General features: G+C 46.4%; 2 protein-coding genes across 2 annotated transcripts in view; both read left to right on the top strand.

Annotated features, from left to right (window-relative positions):
* The first annotated feature begins 3,174 nt into the window (after positions 1-3,174).
* Positions 3,175-7,757, top strand: TPGS1 (tubulin polyglutamylase complex subunit 1). Its single transcript, XM_085638869.1, has 2 exons — positions 3,175-3,451; positions 6,648-7,757. Exons 1-2 carry the CDS (start codon positions 3,216-3,218, stop codon positions 7,174-7,176), a joined length of 765 nt encoding a protein of 254 aa, XP_085494995.1. The 5' UTR covers positions 3,175-3,215; the 3' UTR covers positions 7,177-7,757.
* Positions 7,758-15,750: 7,993 nt separating this feature from the next.
* The window catches only part of CDC34 (cell division cycle 34, ubiquitin conjugating enzyme), a 47,837-nt gene continuing 43,974 nt past the window's right edge, over positions 15,751-19,613 (top strand). Inside the window, exon 1 of the mRNA XM_085638870.1 lies at positions 15,751-16,732. Within this exon, the coding sequence (XP_085494996.1) occupies positions 16,553-16,732 (180 nt within the window). The 5' untranslated portion in view covers positions 15,751-16,552. The remainder of the gene's footprint in view (positions 16,733-19,613) is intronic.

Genomic DNA, 19,613 nt, shown 5'->3' with positions numbered 1-19,613 from the left:
GACAGAAAAACTCATCCTAAGGACCTGAACAGCAGGAACAGGCCTTAGAAGCAGAAAGCAGCAAGATCCTGACCTGGAAACTGGTTTCCCTGGAGTCCGGCGTCGAGTAGCCTGAGACCTGGAGCCCGAGGTGGAGAAGCGGCGCTGACTGAAGTCGCAGACGTCGTACCCGGGGCCGCCTGAGGTCGTGAGAGGGCGCCGACGGAGGTCGTGAGGAATTCCAGAGGTCGAGGAGGAAGTGAACCGAGGTCGAGCGAGCGGCGTCATCGGAGGAGTGAAGTCCGCCCTCCGGAGTCGTCGGAGACCGAGGTAGAGGTGAACCGGAGGTCGGGAGTGAGGATCGCACTCCGGAGTCGCCCGGAACCTGAGAGGAGGAGCACCGGAGGTCGGGGGTGAGGATCGCACCCCGGAGTCGCCGGAAGTCGACATCGAGGCCAGGCCGGCCGACGTCATCGGAGCCGAGAGCGCCATCGGACCGGAGCCGCCCGAAGTCGACACCGAGTAGAGACTGCCCGACGCCGTCGAATCGGAGGTCGAGATTGAACCGAGGCCGCCGACATCGGACCGGAACCGCCTACCGGCGTCGTCAAAGAACTGACATTGTGCCGAGGCCGCCGAGACCGAACCGGAACCGCCTCACGGCGTCGACACGACTCCAGCGGCGTCGGAACATCAGAAAAAGGGCAGTAAGTGGAGTAGAGGGCGCCTAAGGCCCTGTGGAGACCTGAGAGACTGCTCTAAGGGGCTAGGGAGGTGCTGAAACCAACCTGACTGTGCCTGGGGTGAACTGGGACTAACCTAGAGAGGTGGTGTGGAGAGAGAAAGCCAGGGCACTGGTATTCCCCCCTTTGATCTACCTCAGTTTAGGCCTCAGCCTTGTCTCAGCCAGGGAGTAGAACCCCTCAAGCCTTCCACAACCCTACAAGCTGTGCCTGGGCCAAATCAGCCCTTAGGAATTGAAATGTCAACTGATAACATGAGTGTTGCTGTATACTTTTAATTATTTATTGGGGGTACTGTATTTATTGAGTTTTTACCTATTTATTGCTTCACTATATTTATAGGTCCACAGGACTTGATGGTGTACAATATTTATTGGTACAGTAATTATTGCCTCAGAATATTTAATTGCCTGTATTACCTGCACTGATATTTATGTCCCTTGTATTTATGATCCCCCCTATTTATTGAATCTTCAGATAATATTTATTTAACCTGCACTATTTAAAATTGTATATTGTGATTGACCTATTTATTTTTCCAATCAGCAACTAAGAGAAAAAGATAAAGAAGAATATTTTCATAATTTTTACGGTGTAGAGTCGTTTTTGGAACGGATGCACGCATGGTTATTGTATGGGTATATTGTATGCTTAGCACGGTGCCTGTTTCCTGACCACTCGAGCCAAGCTACCACAGTGTGTCCGGTAGACCACCACCACCCTTTCAGAGTGGGAGTGTGGTTTTCCAACAGTGATGATTTGAGAACTTTGTGAAAAGTCACTATGGAGAACCAGTTTGCACTGGTAAAATTCAACAAACTACAGATAACCCTGAATTGTCCAATCAGAACATTTGGTCTGCCCCTAAAGTTGCTATTCTAACATGAAGTAAGGCAGAAAAAGGTATAAAACCTTCTCATCAATCATTACGGAGAGAGAAGAGTTGGAGTTGGAAGGGTTGATTGCAGCAGCGTTCGTTCGTTCGTTGGGTTGCAGTTGTGGCTGCATTTGTCTTTGAGTTATTTCTTTGAATTCCTTAAATTCTTTGCTATCAGTCTGAGTGTGGAATTGGTCCATGCTCCGGATTGATGTTCGGACTTTGCTGAAATTCTGAACTACTACACTGTAGCCTGTATTTCGCACACTGGTTTGATCCTTGGGTGAGAATTGGACTGCCTGTTCGAGGGAGTCTTCATATGAGAATGAAGATAACTCCCTGTTTGATCTGAACCTTTCATCATCTTTCAATTGGTAATGATTCAATGCACTTTTCTGAAAATCTTTGTCTAAGAATAATTTCTGAATGTTCATAATTTTCCTCTTTATTAAATCAAAGATTAAGTAATGAACTGTAGAAAATAAATGACAATGTAAGAGTTTAATTAACGGTAAGATACACAAACATTGAAATAATAAGAAATGAGTTTGTGGTTCTTAAAATAATTACAGAAAATATCAAATGTTTCCTAGGCTTTACTTGTTTATTAGCTGGTTCTAATTCACCATCAACCAGTCCAACTAGTTGGTCCATCGACCAAATAGTGGAGTGCCTTGATGTTAAAGTCAGGATTCTGAAGCTGTATATAGAATGTGTATATAAAGTAAAGCAAATTGATCCCGATAGGTAATAAGGTACCCACATGTCCAGCGCCTTTTTCTCCTGTGAACAGATTTGTGTACGTTCGTGTGAAGGTAATGTGTGTTGGTGTTATGGGCCCCACCAATGAATGAGTGCATGAATGAGCTGTTGATTAAGGATCTGTAACATAAGGAGACTATGTAAATGTTGTCCTCCGTGCTGAATCACCTGCACGGGTCACCCTGAATAGCTCTAACTCTCGCAAAAGCGAGACCTGCTGGCCTTGCCAATGCCAGTTGCTTATGCGTCTGTTTCTCTAGCCAGTTGGTCTTGGGGAAACCGACACTGCTTGAAGTGTATTTTACTGAGTAGCATAAATATGCTCCTCGGTGAGATGAGAGTCTGGTGAAATCCCGCTCACCCACTGTCAGTGGTGGATGCTACGAGGTTTTGTGACAGTAACACTAACTAATTAACTCTTTTGGTGATATTAGCAATTACAAAGCAACTGTAATTTACAAGTAACGAAATACGACTGCTATAAAGCGCTCTAGCAGCTTTTGGTAATGTCCACACAATCGAAATATACTTTCATAAATGTATAAATAAATGGCCCTAGTAAAGTCACGAAAGGTGCTTGAGTCGCCATCTTGGTACGGTATTGCCTTGGTTACTAACCGCAAGTGTGAGGGGTCGGAAGTTGGAACTCGGAGCTCATGCCCCTGTCACTAAGTTTGCCACTGACGTCACGATGGGCTGGGCGAACAACCCTTTATGCCCCGCCTTTTCCTTGTGACGCCGGCAGGCACAGTAAGCCTGGACCGGGACATGACCTGTCAGTGCCGCATGACGCCTTAGTGGGCGGAGTCAAGCGTGCCGTCGTCACTTGCCTCGCTTACGTGACCCCAGTTGCCATGGAGCCCGTGACGCCGCGCGGTGACAGCGCAGGGCTCATGGCCGAGCAGGCTCTGACCCGGGCCGGGGCCCCTGCCCTGATGCGGGCCGCCCTGGTGCAGCTGCTGGCGGCGCGGCCCTCGGACCCGCTGCGCTTCTTGGAGGAGTTCTTCGGGGGCATGGTCCCGGGCGGGCCGGAGGCGCCGAGCACGGAGCGGGCGCTGCGGTACCTGCGGCTGGCGCCCTACACCCGGAGGTGAGGGGCCCGGAGATGCGGTGACCTGTGGGGGTAGCGGCTCCAGAGCATGCATCAGTTGCTTAGGTACTGCTGGGTGTTTGTAAAGCGCCTCTCGCAGCCTGTAGGCCCTTGCTCAGGGTGCCTGGCTGCGGAGGGCCTGCAGGCCGTGGGGGCGCCCCCACCCCTCCCTTGCTGCACGCTCTTCTCTGCAGTGGGATAGGCGGGCCATCATCCTCACCTTCTCTCCTGCTACGTTGAAGCACCCCCCCCCCCCTCCTTGTGGTGCCCACGCTCATCCCAGGAGATAATGTGACACTGGTGGTTTGACCAGGTACTGTGCTGGTCGCATTGATTCTTTCACGCAGGGCAGACCCTCTGCAAAGGTTGACTGGTCACATTTCTGTTGCCTGTTGTTATGTTTGGAGCAGCAACCTAAGATCGGGCAGTGTTAACAAGTGTAAAAAGACCATAGGTGTACCTAATGATGGCTGTTGTCTTTGGTGATGTATTTTAGCCATGCTATTTTTTTGGAGGGGGGGGGGGGAGAGTTTTATGTAGCACCGACACGACCCGAAGGTATCAGAGGCTTTTACATGAGCACCAGTTGCGTTATACATTTATTTTGTTCGGCACGGGGATTACGTGTGGCTATAACCAATTTTAAAATAAAAGCTATGTTGCAGCCAGGGCTAGTGCACATTTGTAAATTATGGGATTTATTTATGAGAGCCTACGGCACTTTTGTACCACATAAAGTGGTACGTGCGTGATGCAGGGCTGTCTATCTCATTTATAAAGCCACGCAAATCCACCCTGCTTGATTTGAGTGACCTCATAACTATTGACTAAGGCAACGCAGCACAAATCACTGTGTTGCCTTACTCTGCACCCAGGAGGCGTTTCATGGGTATTTGAGTGGGTTTTCCCATGCAACACTGATGGATTTTGATACTGCCCTTGATTTACAAAATCATGTAAACCTGGGGAAGCGCCAAATCCATACACCTCCAGAGGTGAGGCGTAACATGTTTATTTCTCCTTGTTTTTTTCCTTTTTCTATGTGTGCTGCATTTGATAGCAAACATAGAAAGGAAAATGCCTCTTAGGATTGTTTTTGTACAGGAAGCTGTCCCTCCCTGACAAAAACAATCCTGCATGCAACGGAGGGTAAGGGTGCCTCTATTGGCGCTAAGCGCCCGAAACAGCACCATCGCGGGGATAAAGAACAGGAATGTACCGTATTGCATAAATACGTTGCATTCCTGCCCTTCCACTTTGGCGTAGAGCAGCGCTGCAAGGTGCCAAATCCCACAAATGAGGGCCTAAGTGGATTAGCCTGCATGCTTCATAATCTTTTTTTATAATCATTATTTTTAGCCATGCTGCATAACACCCAAACTGCTATACAGCATGGCTACAAATCATTGCCAAAGTCAGCAATGCGCATGCTTTGCAGCATGAACAAATGTCAATAGCAGAGCTAATAGTTTCAAAAGTGCTGTCTATTGGCTTTGGCAATGCTTCTTAGCTATCTGCACAACATCCTTGTCGTTCAGAGTAAATTAGTTATTCTCCCAATGCGTGTAAAAGAAATAGAAATTATTGTTGCCAAAAAATCCTCTGACATGAAGAAAGCAATTGCACCCATATCCATGTTTTAGTGAAAATACATTTGGAAGCTAGCATCTGTTGGCACAATAAACATACATTTCAAAGGAAAAAAAAGTGCTTCTTAGAAGTGTACGTGGCACAATAAAACATAGCTACAAAATTCAAGAGGTTCAATAAGGATGACAGGAAGGAAGAAAAATAAAAGTAATACCTCAATCACAGCGCAATGAGTGGATGGACAGCAATCAAGCTGAAGCTATCAGTACTTTGTCCATGCTCCTGCTGAAAGAAGAGGAAGTGAAGCCAGCACACTCTGCCAATTAGAAGGCAGCAAATATGACTGACAATGAAGCCAACCAATTTTAAGCAATGGGTGGGCTGCAAGCCCCTTGTATACAATATGTTTTGCAAGTGAAGGCGCATGCGCGGTCACAGGTGAGACCTCAAAATGACAAACTAATCATGCAATACTATCAACAAATCTGCTGCAATATGCTGCGTAATTTGCCTTTTTTGTTGCATGATTTGGCCCTCCCCAGCCGCATAGTCCCAGTGGCCCTGACAATACTTCAGTTTTGACATGGGACATTCCAGCATAGTCTTCCACAGGGGTTGAGGCGAAGATGTCTAGTTGTACTGAAGCGCCAAGGGGCATATTGGCAACAGACGGCGATAAATATCGCAAAGCGCGCTTAGCGCTTTTATATTTATTGCCGTCTATCGCTGGAATTTATCACCCGCTTAGCGCATTATTAACAACGCTTTACTCCAGGGCGATAATATTCCAGCAATATCCAGGGAAATGGGGCAACATTGCTGGAAAACCAGCGATGTTGCACTCAAAACGGCGATAGCCTTGGTGATACGACCCTGTGGTCGTATCAACATAATCCAGCCCCCATGTTAAGCATGTATAAGTCAGGATTTTTGCAGGTGTAAGATTCAAGCGATAATCGCCGTTAGCGCGAGTTATTTCATCGCTTCGCGGCCATTGGTAATAGGGGGAAGGTGAGTTAGCGACTGCTTTCAGTTGCCTTGAAGTTGGGAACGCCTACTTTGCATGTCATTAGCGATAAATATCACTGACATGCAAAGCGGCACCCAAACCGGTTGCTTTCGCCAGGAAGCTGTCGCTAACAGCCGTTAGCGACAGCTTGCTGAAAGGGCAACTAAAATATTGCCGCTTTAGCGGCGAAAAGTGCAGCTAAAGCGGCGATAACGCCCTTGCTAATATGCCCCAAAATCTTTGCACAAAATCATTTAAAATCAGTTCCAATAATTGTCCCCAACAGGGAGTGTTCTGCCATTGCTGGGATCAGTGTCTCCATCTGGCATCCTGTAAGCTCTCATTTAAAACTTCTACCCCTAGTGAAGTAGTTTACCTCCTAATGTTAATAATGTGATTGTCTCAGCCCATTCTTGTGGACAGAATCTAGCCTTGTTTTGAGGAGTTTATGAGGTAATGTACTTGTGCATTTTCGCCTCTTTCACATAGTCCTCTCTCTTGTCTGCTGATTGTATTCATCCTGTTCACCAATGTTATCATTACCGCATATAACTGTTTGTCCTTTTCTTTCTCTATACCCACTCTGTGGCAGCGCAGGACTGCCTTTAATAACAATGTCAGCCTGGCCTATGAATGCCTGTGCAATGCTGTCAGGAAGAAGAAGCCAGGTCTGAATGGGAGGACTTACAGCGAGCTGCTGACTAGGCTGTGCAAGGAGGGCAAGCTCCCCAGTGACATCACCTCACCCCTGCTGAAGAAGATCCGGTGCCGGGATCACGAGGCTGTGCCCTTTGATATTTTCCGATATGGCACGCTAACATGCTTCGTGTTGATGGAGTACGTGGGTAAGGCAGGTGCCCTCTACGACATCCTCAGTGATTCTGGTGCAGTGGACGAGCGCGTCGGCCTAGCCCTCCTTGAGACTTTGGAAGAGGCCCTGGAGGCCAGCGATTGTTCGGTTCCTGCTAGTTACCTAGTGGCCGGGTCTAAGCTAGGCCCTGACAGTTTAGCCCTGGCAATGGATAAAGCGTTACTGGCCAAGAAGCCCAGCTCCTCAATACGCAGGGAGGAGTTTCTGGGGCAAGCAGCTGTCTTGTTTCTTGCTAAAGTGAAACCCACACACTGACGTTTTCAACGTTGTACCATGTTTGAAAGTAGTTCTTGCTTTGTTTTCCAGTAGAGCCGAGAGGAAGAGCTTCAAAGTCATGTATTTCTGAACTGGAAGAATTATTAATTTCTCAACTTTGGCATGTGTTAGGTTCGTAAAGCAATGACTTCAGGCTTGCTAGAAAGACCATGTGGCAAGTTGTTCTTTTCCTATGTACCGAGTGCCAGTAGCAGGAACCAGGAAATTAAATGTTCCTATGACAACAAACAATCTTAAGTGACACTACAGTGAAGATGTCGCAATGGATTCTTAATACCAACTTAGGCAATCGCCGCCAAGTACAGCCACTTTAGTTTATCACGCCCTAAGATGTGGGTTGGGAAAGGTTCATGAAAGCAGGCAAATATTTGTGATGTTTCCTGGATGGGCCAAGTTGTAAATTATGGAGATATTTGGCTTGCGCCAGAGACATGTTGGTCTACTCTTCACACCTGTGCAAAGGAATTATGGCATTATTATTTTCTACATGTATTCTTGCACATAAGTAAGGTTTACAATATTCATTTGATTGTCCTGTATTTCATAAAATATTCAGCCTATTTTCTTTTTTATTCAACAAACATATTGAATGTTTCATAAGCGTGTGCTATGTAATTAGTTATTAACTCTAATAGAGCGAATCAGGCTATCGTCTTGTCAGTAGTTGGTGGTATCTTCTCGCATCTCAGGTGTCTTAGGGCACAGTCACATGGCCCTGCTTGGAAGATGCATAATTTCCACACTAGAATGCAATTCCCGTTTCGATAGTCGCTTACTGTCTTGTGTCTTAGTTTATTATTCTGTGTCCTGGGGGGGGAGGGGGGGGATACGTGGGTGGAGTCAGGTATTTGGGATCTTGGTAGAAATGGCTCCTACTACTGAACAATGTTCGTATCTGATTTATCTCCACCAGATGCACAGAACTCCCCCAACATTGGTTGCTTGTCAGCGCATACTCCAGCAGTCACTCATCACTGCTAACTGTCTGTACTTATCTTCACTACCGCGACCTAGCTCACACCAGCTAGTCCATTTGTATTCAAAACTACAGCTTACTGACATCCATTGCTGTCTGCCAGTGAAAATAAGGGCCCTGAATCCCCTACTACCAACACATTAAAACTCTTTGGCTGGCACTGTTACCTGCTATTTTATCTCAGCTCCCAGCCACCAGACCCTTACCCAACATTCTTCTTTGAGGTAACCAGCCTCATTCTAGTTGCCTCATCCATCTCAACCAATGTGTTCTTTGGGTATTTCAGGAGACTAACCATGAAGGATACCTTTTTTCATGTGCTGAACACCACTGCTTTCACTCGGCATACGTCATAGCCAACTATCAGCAAGGGTGACAACATGGATTTTGCCTGCACCCCAATGACCTGTCTAACCTGCCAGTCATCCTACATGTCGTTTGGACCAACCACACTGCCATACCCTTCTGAGTGAGCCAGTTTTCATTGATGCACAGGACACAGAAAAGAACATCCAACACGTGTAAAATGTAACGCCACCCTACATTTACCCGCCGCAACTACCTGACACCCCTCTTCAGATCATAACAACATGTTCCCAATGACAGCAGATAAACGCACCCTTTGACAAGTGTTTCATACTTTCATTATTCTTCAGAAAGGTAAGTCTTGGTGGGGGGAGTGCTGCTGTATTCTTGAGTTAGTGCCAGCACAGCGCCCACTTGCTAAACTCTGGCTTCAGGAATGACATCAAGTGCTCCCCTTATGAGCAAGGGTCTGCCTCAATCCGCTAACAAGGGATGGGCTGCACACTGGATCTTACAAAACAGCCCAGATCCTCCAGAATGCATGCTGGTCCACGTGAACACCAGCAGTCTTTCACTCACTGCAGAAAGGGATTGTTGGCATGTCCTAGCACAGCCCAGTGCGTTGTACCTGTGACACCAAAAAAAGAAATCCGTAGGAGCTTCTGCATTCTTAGTCGAAGTGGCAAAACACTGGTACTTCCTGCCAAGCAAAATTCAAAGTATACAGGAGCACAGCTAATGCAGTAAACACCTGGCTGTTTCTGAGATGATCCAGACTACTACTCCTTCCAACAGCCTGGAACTACAAACTACCGCCATCATATGTACTGGCCCTGGCTACCAATGCCTATAGGCCAACTGCTGACAACGCTGCACCAGATGTAAGTAACCTACCTGGACCTGCCCTGCCTCCTGTCTTCTAATAACTATAACAAGAGGGCAGTCCTATTAGTTCCCGTGTGAGTTGGATATAAACACCAGTTCCAGCATCCCTATTGGACAAGCAAGTGATGTCTGGCGAGTTCTGGCAGACATTCGTGGTACCTTGAGGATGTCAAGATGGCCCTGGCTAATTACACATTCCTATTATTAACACCTTGTGGTTGAGAACCTATAATAACTGTCATACAGGGGATGCCTGTAACTCAGTCCATCCTGGCAGATGGCTCTCCCCTCCTCTCCCATGCCAAAGCCTCTTTAAATCCATAAATGGGCGTCCTCCTGCTATAGTCAACATATCAGTTGTGACCCAGAATACAACGGAGTCCTAGTGAAATAATGGGACGTACTGAGTTAATCGCAGATACCTGCACAGTGCAAAGTTTAAATTACGCATCTATCACTCCTCTCATACATCACACCGCTGAGAGTAGTGCCGCAGATAAGATTAGAGCTTCTCTCTGGTCACGACTTAGAAGCACTTTGCACATATTTTCAATGCATTGTCAACACACTTCCAACCACACCCCTTGGATGCTGTAGCATGGTATTTGTGTGGGTAGGAGCTTCAGTGTCCCACATCGTAGTAATGAGCGCTGTTTCATAAATGCAACAATGCAGTTGCATTTCTTGAAGTTCAGTCTGTGCTGCAGAGTAGTGCTGTCCCTAAACATTGATATTGCAGCCTACAAAAAAGCCATCTGGCTCGGAATGTGTTTCTTTTGCGGTACTGCCAACTAGCCTGCAGCTAATGCAACCTGAAACTGCACTGTATCAACTGATGACATCTATGATGCTCGACAAGGATCTTTGGAAACTTCTGTGTGATTAAATGCATATATTTTAATCATGGAGCAAGAAGTTAATTTGTGGATGATCTTCTTCACAAGAACATATAATCGAGAAAGGCATGTGATAGACATCGGAGTTGGCTCGCGAAGTGGGGAGGTGAACAGCTGGACTCCAACTACTAGGGAAGAGGCAGGGCAAACATTTTTAGAAACAGCCTCACATTTCATAAAGTAATTTATTAGCCCCGCTCTTAAAAATTACACACTATTTATTGACAATAATTATATAAACATTGGCTTCTTTTTATATGATTTAAGCAACCAACTCTGCTAGGTGTACTGAAACCCTCACCATTAATCTCTTATAGAAGCTCTGTTTCTACACATGACGGTACTAAAGCAGAATGTTTCCGAGGCTCATCTGGTGTGTACCAACATATCTCATTTACTCCAGACTAAAACACTTCAGCCTCATAAATTTAGTTTTGGAACCACCTCTTGAAATGTTTTAGTCACAAAGAAGGCCTCATGGTAAATGCAGTGCATGACAACACTTCAGTAGTAGTCTTTAACTGTTCACCATTGTTGGTGCAGCCTGTGCTGTGTAACTCTAGGCACTTGTTTCTGGATTCATTCCTTCATCAGGAGGGAGCAGCAAGTTGTTTTGAGGGTGCTGAAAATGCTGGCAAAGTCTTCTCAGGTCGCTTTACCACTCACTGGGCGCGACTTGTTGCGCTCTACTGCTGATGATGCATTGGAGCAAATTGAGTGTTGGGATGTTAGACATGCTTTCAGGGCAGAGGCTTCTTTGTCTGCTCCTCCAACTTAACACTGGTGCCACCTGCCCTTGACACGCTACTCTCAACTGGGGGACACTACATTAGTTAAGCAATGCCTATTCTTGCAGCAGCTCCTCCGCTCAGCTTTCCTGCACCCAACAGTTAGATATTGCCGGTACACTCGTGCCATGTCAGTGGAGGCCTTAGCCCTCACACTTCCCTTTGTGCACGGTGGACTGGTTTTGTCAGGGTTTCACTGCCCTTGCTGCTGTTCCATTTGATGATGGCTTCATCCCTGTATTCCATCTGCCACAAACTGGTGTATGGTCCAGTGTCGGAGAGTCCAGGAAGGAGGGATAGAAGAATCTTATGTAATTCACTGTTATTGTGAATGTGATGGTGTCAAAGCCAATCCCTCCCTTGCCCCTTAGAGGTCGATACACCTCTTATCTGGGGGTTGGGGGATGAGGCGGAGGTTGGGAGGGTCAAAGATGGTGATCAAGGCCCTGGTTAAGAGGAAAAGAGGATGAGGGAATGGAAGGAGAGAGCAAGAGAGAGAGAGAGAAACACTCTGGCATGTTGGTATCTTGAAGATCCAGAGTGGATTCCTAGGTAGAGCGCCTTGAGTCAGAAGTGGTGAGAGAACACAAGAGGGCTAAACACACAAGGTAAGTAAGAGAAACAAATACCACAGACTGTGACAAGCTGATGGCAGGCTTTAACTAGCCACGGGTGTACCAAGAAAACAATATAGGAGCTGAAGCACTACAGCACAGGAGTGAGAGACTGGATGGGAAATACAAACTAGACAAAGAAGTATGCAAAAGGAATAATAACAACCAGCAGGAGAGATCACAAGGGTACTGAATGAGGGAAAACAACAAAAGTGAAGAAACAAGTTAAGCTAGGTTTGAATTAACGCGGCGAGTCACAGCAGCCGCTATGGTCAGAAAAGTGAGGTCAATGTCAGTCAGACCTAAATACCATTGCTGCCACTATTGACCTGGAAACGTGTCTGCCTGTGCTGGACCTCTAGTGGCCAAGGCTGCTACTTTAAGACTCTGGGAAATGTACCTTGATGTGTCATATAGTTCAATTTCCATTGAACCCTCCATCTCTTCTAGTTTGCCTTCCTTTGTCATGTTGAGTCCAGTGATCTGACGTCTTATTGCTCATCCATCTTCACTAAGCCACTTGTGCATCTTTAACTTACTTGTGTGTGATAGCCTGAGTGTATGTGCTGTGGTATTCTGTTGTATCACAAAAATGTTGGATATCTTGTATAGTAGTGGTACATTAGAGGTTGAAGGGAGTTTTCTGGACAGCAAAGTGAATTGCAGGACTGTGTCAAAGCATTCCTGGGGTACTTTGAGGTACTTTCAACTGGAATATGATGGAGGATATGAGACAAAACAAGCATTTGCAATGCAATAGGTCTCACATGTGTTAAACTTAGAGCTGTTGGTGTTGAAAATTACAATGTTTTTTACTTTTACTTTTTTATTTGCAATGGAATGTGATGTGCCGCTAGCGATGGAAAGGCACAGGGAGATGCTGCTACACAGCTGCAACTAAAGTATAAAGCATGGCGAAGACCTTTTATTGCATTATCTCATTTCTGAATGCTTTCTTTATAATGTAAGCAGTTTGACTTAATAAATGTTGTTTTCTGGGTCTGTTGCTATGCTCTTTCTCACTCATGTACCCCTAAAAATACATTTAATTAGGCTGAGCAGGGACCCTGGAGCCTTCACCCCACAGCGTTATCTCGTACACCCTCTGATTGAATGACTTCTGGTGACATTGCTTCATGATACGACGCTTATGAAGATGCAGCCATGAATCATGAGAAGTAGTGGCAGAACATTCAGAGAGGGGGGCAACAATGCCAGTCCTTCAGAAGTCAGTATCTGTATTTTATTAACACTCAGAAGTATAAGAAAAACAATGTTACTAATGAAAAAAATTAACAAGCTTCTTAGCTACATAATCATACTTAGGAGCATGACATAAAATGAATGCATCTGGAAACTAACATGCGAGATAAGCTGGCTATTTTGAAGCATGTTTTTCTTTCCCTGCTACTCATGCTATGTGTGGACAAGGACTGCTTTGTAAAAGGAACTGCACCCGGAGTCACAGAGTCATTTTTCATGGGGAGCAGGGCTGGGTGGTCTGTCAAGAAGGCAGGGACCACAAAGGCCTCTTCTTTAATTTCTTAAATATACAAATATACCCTAATGGAACTGCAGCCTTCATGCCAACTTGCGAGGAAAAACAGACACTGCCAGACCCAAGAGGCGGGAAGTTAAAGAAGATGAAGTCGATCTTTCATTCTCAGGGGCATATTTACAACAAGTAGGGATAATTATCGCTAAACGTGCTTAGCGCGTTTTATTCTATCGCTGGATTTCATCGCCAATATAGCGCTGTATTAATAACGCTTTGCACATTGGTGATATGATATCCAGCAATAGTGGCTAAATGCAGGAATATCGCTGGAAATCCAGCAATAAAACATCAGCGATAGTGAAATCCTTGCTGATAGGCCATGGTGGACTTAGCCCATCAATCCACCTCCCATGGAAGAGATTGCTAAGTCAGAATTTTTACAGGAGTTAAATCCTGCGATAAAGGGGGCTTAGCTCGCCTTTTTCCTCTTGCATCGCGGGTCAGGGGCAGCCTTGTTAATATGGAGATGCGGAGTTAGCGAGTGTTTCCCATTTAGTATTGCTAAGGTACGCCCATTTTGAATGTCATTAGCAATAATCGCTGACATGCAAAGTGGAATAAAAAGGGCAACACATGTTAGCGTGTCCTTGATAATTTCGTGATATATAAATAGCCGCTTTTTGGCCGAAAACGGCCGCTAAAGAGGCGGAATTGGGCTTGATAATATGCCCCTTAGTTTTTAAAACAGAGATAAGATTTGTTTTCAGCTCGGCAAAGTTAGAGAATAATTCCTGTTAAAAGATCCTCTGTGTGTTTCCTTTGCTTTAGTGTTTTTTTTTCTCTCTCTCTTATTTCTCGCATTGCACTATTGAAACTGACGTTATCATGCCCAGACTGCCGTGCAGGCTGCAAAATTAAAAGTGAAAGTGCTTGTAAAACAGTTTGTGGTTCCGGACAACGGCGGGCACAGAGACCGCACTACCCTGTGTAGTTCCCTTGATGTTGATTAGTAATTAGAAATGGAGTGAGCGTGCACGAAAACAAACTCCAGCACTTGCCGTTGAGGAGTGCCAACTGCTTAGCAGACAACTAGAGGAATAGTTTGGTGGAGTGGTGCACTGCTTATTGAAACGTCACTGACAATCAAAGAAACAAATAAGTAGGTGATAAGTTTCTTTTATTTTCCAAGACAAAAGATTTTTTAGCCAGCCATATGTAAAACAGTGCTCAGCTCTGCTGCTCCAAGGCTCTGTAAATTAAAAGTGAAAGTGGGAGTAATGGCCAGAGCTGCCGACTTTAGAGCTAGCGACTTCGAGCATCGGTGTTGGCTCAACATCGTGCTCAAAAGCACTCCAATACCTTTGGGTTGAGTTCGGCTATATAAAAACTGCAACAAAAAAAGAAGTGCTTGCAAAACGAAACTTGTGCTCTTGAAGCTGTAATTGCTTGCTTCTAAACAAGGGGAAGGGAATCATCAGCGCCACACAGGCATTAGGGGAGAAAAGAGCCCTAGAACCAGGAGGGAGGAGGAGGTAGCTGCAGCCCAGGAGGGATGGAAGAGCAGCTGTTCAGAATAAAAACAAGCTGCGAGGGGTGGGAGGTGTTGTACTGGGAATGGCAGGGGAGATTAAGTGAACTGGGAGCAGCAGCAAGGACAAGAGTGTAGGACAAAGTAGTGCACTGAAGGAAAACATATGGCCCATAGTGAAAGGATCTATATAGGAAGAGCAATCTCCAGGGTGGAGCAAAACAACCCAATTGTATGCAATTGACAAATGAAAATAGAGGAATTTGTAAAGGCAGAGGTAAGAACCAATGTAAAATGCAGGGCATGTTTAAAAACCCATAGACTGAACACCGCATCTCGAAGAGACAGTGCAAGCGCTGCCTAGGCGAGATCTAAAAAAAAACAGTTCATTGTGGCAGGATTTCTATGAAAGAAGGTGTGCAGAGACAACTGCTGTGAGAGGTCATGCCACGCCATACAATGAGTAACTTGTAGGCTCATTATAATAATGTGTGAAGCAAAATTAAATTGTCAGTGTTGCAACATATACTTGACAAGCAACCTGAGCTGTTTGTGTCACTTGCAGCGACTTGGCAAGACTATTTACATGAATAACTGTTCAGCTGTTTATTTCAAAAGACTGGGCGTACTCTATTTTTATAGCATAAATCATATTCACTGTACACACAGACAAAGGGTAGGGCTGTTGACTGCTGGAGGCATGACTAAGATTGGTTCATATTGCATCTGGCCTCTCCAAGATGGCCACACAGCAGTAGTCGCTGCAGCTCACTTTAGTGTGTTTTTTATTTTGTTGACATGCGGAGTAGCCATTTTTGATTGGGCTACTTCTGTGGTTCCGCAGTGGTAAAGGCTGGTTTACGGCTAGAGGTCTGTGTACGGGCCATTCAAGCGTTGCTGTCCGTGCGGTGTCCCTGGGTGGCAGATGCCCACTGCGTTATATTTGATGCTGTTGCTCCAAACAAACACGAATTGTCCGCATGCGCATTGACGCAACCGCCCGATCCAAGATGGCAGGGGTGGAGCCAGGAGCGCTTCTTTTGTGGTCCGCTCTTTGTGTCTACGACGGGCCGGAAGTGGCAGGAGGAAGCGGAGGAGAAAGCAGCAGAACAAGGAGCTAGAGCCCGAGGCCCCTCTGCCTCCGAAGGACCCCCCTCTCCGAGGCCTGTGCCCAAGCCGTGGTCCTCCCTGAGCCCCTTCCGGTGTGGACTCCGGTGTTCCGAAGGTCAGGGATCCCCAGCAGCCGAGCACCCCGGGGCTACTCTCACTCGCACCTCGGTGGGGACAACGGACACCCCCCTAGAGCTCAGGCTCTACCCAGGACCCCTCCCCGGTGCTGCAGGTCTCAAGCACCCGAGCAGTGCCCGGGCAGAGATCAGACCCCAAGACCTTACTCCCCCCTCAAACCCCGCTATATCCAGACAACAAAAGCCCCCCCCCCAAACACCCTCCTGAAATTAGATTGTAGATCCACGACTCCAGCCCTCATCACTCTCAGGGTACCAAACATCCCAGAACAGGGCCCCCTGAAGACCAGCAACCCAACCCATCGAATTCCATATATTAAGAAGCCCAGTGGGGTCCCCACCAAATCTTGGAGCTCAGCTCCACGGCCCGAAGATAATCCACGGGCTCCCAGAGCCACTCCAGGTTGTAAACCCACTTAGATCTAGGACTCCACCTGCCCCAAACCCCAAGTTCTCAGCCTAAGTGTAGCTCCTCCTCCTTACGTCCCCTGCAACCTACCCACCCACCAGGGGTCTCCTTGTGGTTGTTGCCTAGAGTCCCCCCTGAGGATCGTGCCCTCTTTCTAGATCTCAAATCCACACTTTTACAGATCACTTCACATCCCTTGTCCCCCACCATGGCCCGCGCTGGCCCTGTGCGCGGCTCTTCCAAGGCGCTGCTGCTGGAGCTGAAGTCCTTACAGGAGGAACCGGTGGAGGGTTTCCGGGTGTCTCTTGTGGAGGAGGCGGATCTCTACAGCTGGGAGGTGGCCATCTTCGGGCCCCCCAACACTGCTTACCAGGGTGGCTACTTCAAGGTATGAGGAGGGATAGTGTCATATTCTGAAACTCCCGTGAGTTACAGCCTGCAGTGCTTCATTTGAAGAAAAAATCGTGCCAGGGCCCTCCTCGGATGCCACTGCAGCTTGCACCACTTGTTGCCCCTGCTGCCAGTGACAGTACCAACACAGCTACATCAAACTCCTACAAGTGTGACACATTAGAGTATTCCAGGACCCAAATGTTATAATTACACATTTCCAGCGGTAGAGGAGCACAGGAACCAATAGTATTATTACAAGAGTCCCATACACTTAGATAATAAGGCATACTCTTTGTATAATTAATCAAGAACATACGAATGAAAAGAATAAATAAGGACATCAATTGTTTTGGTCTTTATAAAAAGAGATGTGTGTTGTCTAATATCAAGATATTTCTAATCAGAATTTTGGGATATTTGCCTTATTATCCAAGTGTATGGGACTCTTGTAATGATGCTATTGGTTGCTGTGCTCCTCTGGAAATGTTATGTTAATATCGCGCTTTGGTAGCGGGTTGCCCGAAGATTGAGCATTTTTCGAACAATTGGGCAGAGTGCAGCGAGGATTGGCCATAACCGTTCTTTCTATTGCCTATAAGAATCGCTTGGGTGGCAGGTATTACTCATTTTTTATGTTAATTGAATTTATAAACAATTGTTGTGCTTGTATCTAAATTACGCAAACAGCGCCTCCACGTGGCAGCCCACCATAAGTGCCGTTGCTGAGCACCGTAACCCACCAACTCAAATTAAGCACTGGTTACATGGTGGAGCTCGTTCTAGATACCTAAAAGAAGCCTTGCTAAAGGCAGTAGGATCTCCTTTTATGACTTATTGGCTTCCGGTGCTGTACATCGCCAACAAACAAATGAGAAAAGACGTAATAACGTGAAACACTAACATACATTTCGTGATGTCATTGAGTTGTTGTTCAGTAGGTGCACACATGCATCACTAGATATACGCTCTTATGCATTACCACGCATGCTCACACCCACCAAAGAATGTAGTGGCCATTTTTAAAAAAATGTCTTTAATTATCCAAGATGGGTGATTCTACTCAGAGCAGTAACAAGAATTGCTTGCGCAAAGAAATTCTTTTAAAGCGGACTGGCCCAGTGTCAAATAGGAGCTGCCAGGCCTTTCATAGAAAACTTTTTAAAAAAAGAAGCATTTTAAGGACTCTGAAAGGCGAGGGAGTAACGAAGGAGGTGGTGGGGTAAAAGTGATGTGGATGGAGCCAGGGGAGCACTTGCCAATAATTTGGTCATTGGTGCCCAGGGTGTTGGATGGGTTAATAGAAAATAAGTTTGTGGTGGGGGATACAGGAGTGGAACAGCAACACAGGGCTGACAGAGAATGTAGGTGTAACACTGTGGAGCACAGCGGGAGCATGTGTTTGGTGGGGGGAAAGCAGCACAACAGAGTGATGGGTAGAAAACACTTTTATTCTAATGTAGAGTTGAAAGACTCAATAAAACAGTATTTCCTTAAATGTAAGCAGTGGAAGAAGGATAGAAGGTAGCAATTCAAAAGGGTGGTAAAGCAATGGTGCTCCGGGGAGGACAAACAAGGAGAGGATGGCAAGCTATCGAATAATAAGCAAGCAAGAGTGACAATAAAGCCAACCAATGGAAAGAGTTGGCGGGCACAGAGCCTTCTGTACAGTTTTAGTTTGGTCCACAAGATGCTTCCGCCTACAGACAGTTACAGGTGAGACCTAAAAGGGCATCGATCATCTTCACGCCTCCCTGGAGTACCGGAGCCACTCAAGCTCCACCTGCACCTTCCGACTGCGCATGTCTTTACTGTGTACCTCGGTTGGGCCCTAGTTTTGTATCCTTAATATTCAGTTACAGCCTCCAGTTGGACCTAGCTGCGCCTGTTGGACTATTTTGGGCCTCCAGGCGTCCCTTAGTATGTGGATGTAAGTGGCCGGCCCTCATAGGCGTCCGGCGCTTGCTTTCTCTGTGCTTTGTGGACGCTCCAGTGTTGTCCTTGTTTTGTTAGCAATGTCTCCCAACATGGCTCTCATCTGCGCGTGCACGTTGTTATTCACTTAACTCTTCCTTATTCAGTTAACTATTCTTGCTGCTTCATACACAAGCAGCAAAGCCCTCCTTCCGTTTCCTGTTTTCTTCTCGTTCAAATTAAGTGATTGAAAGCTCTTATTCCCCAATTAAATTCCATCCTGCTGCTTGATGCGACCCTTGTTCTTTTTTCGACAGTCTGCATCGTGGCTTGACTTCTTCAGTCCTTCTTTCTTCTGTAGGGCGTGCCTTTGTTTGTTTTTTAGTCAGCCCTACCTTTGGATTCTTTGCTTACCGACTCTTCGTTCGATTGCCCATACACTTCTTGGCCACTTGTGAGTTTTCCTTAGTTGGAGGACTTCTTTGCGCACTCATTGGTTACTTGTTTTCCTTCAGTCCATGTCTGTGAGCGCTGTAGCCCAAACAGCTTTTCCTCTCTATTCGTCATAGCCTGTTGTCTTTTGCTTTGGATGACATTTTTTTGTGCTACTCAGTCTGCCTACTTCTCCCCAGTAGATGCACGTATTTAAATGACGTTTATATAGCGCGTCATGCTCCTGACGAGGCGTTACCTGCTCGGTTCCATTCACCTTTGTGGGTGTTGGTGCTCGTGTTCGTCTGCTTCCAACCCCTCTGGGAGCCTTTTCTTTGTATCTCGTATTGTTTACCTGCTTGTTCAGGTTACACCTGCGTGCTCCTGCTCTCTTGGGGGGCTTCATAGGCACCTCCGAGTGTTGCTCCTCTGGGTGACGTCAGCAGTCCCCCGTGCTTACTTGCTATTTCACCTACACTCAGTTGTCAGTTGCTGCATTAGCTTGTCACTGCCTTCTCCTGCTCCATGTTCAC

Source organism: Triturus cristatus, chromosome 12 (assembly GCF_964204655.1).
Source record: "Triturus cristatus chromosome 12, aTriCri1.1, whole genome shotgun sequence".
In the NCBI taxonomy this organism is placed as follows: domain Eukaryota; kingdom Metazoa; phylum Chordata; class Amphibia; order Caudata; family Salamandridae; genus Triturus; species Triturus cristatus.
This window is presented reverse-complemented; position numbering and strand designations above follow the sequence as displayed.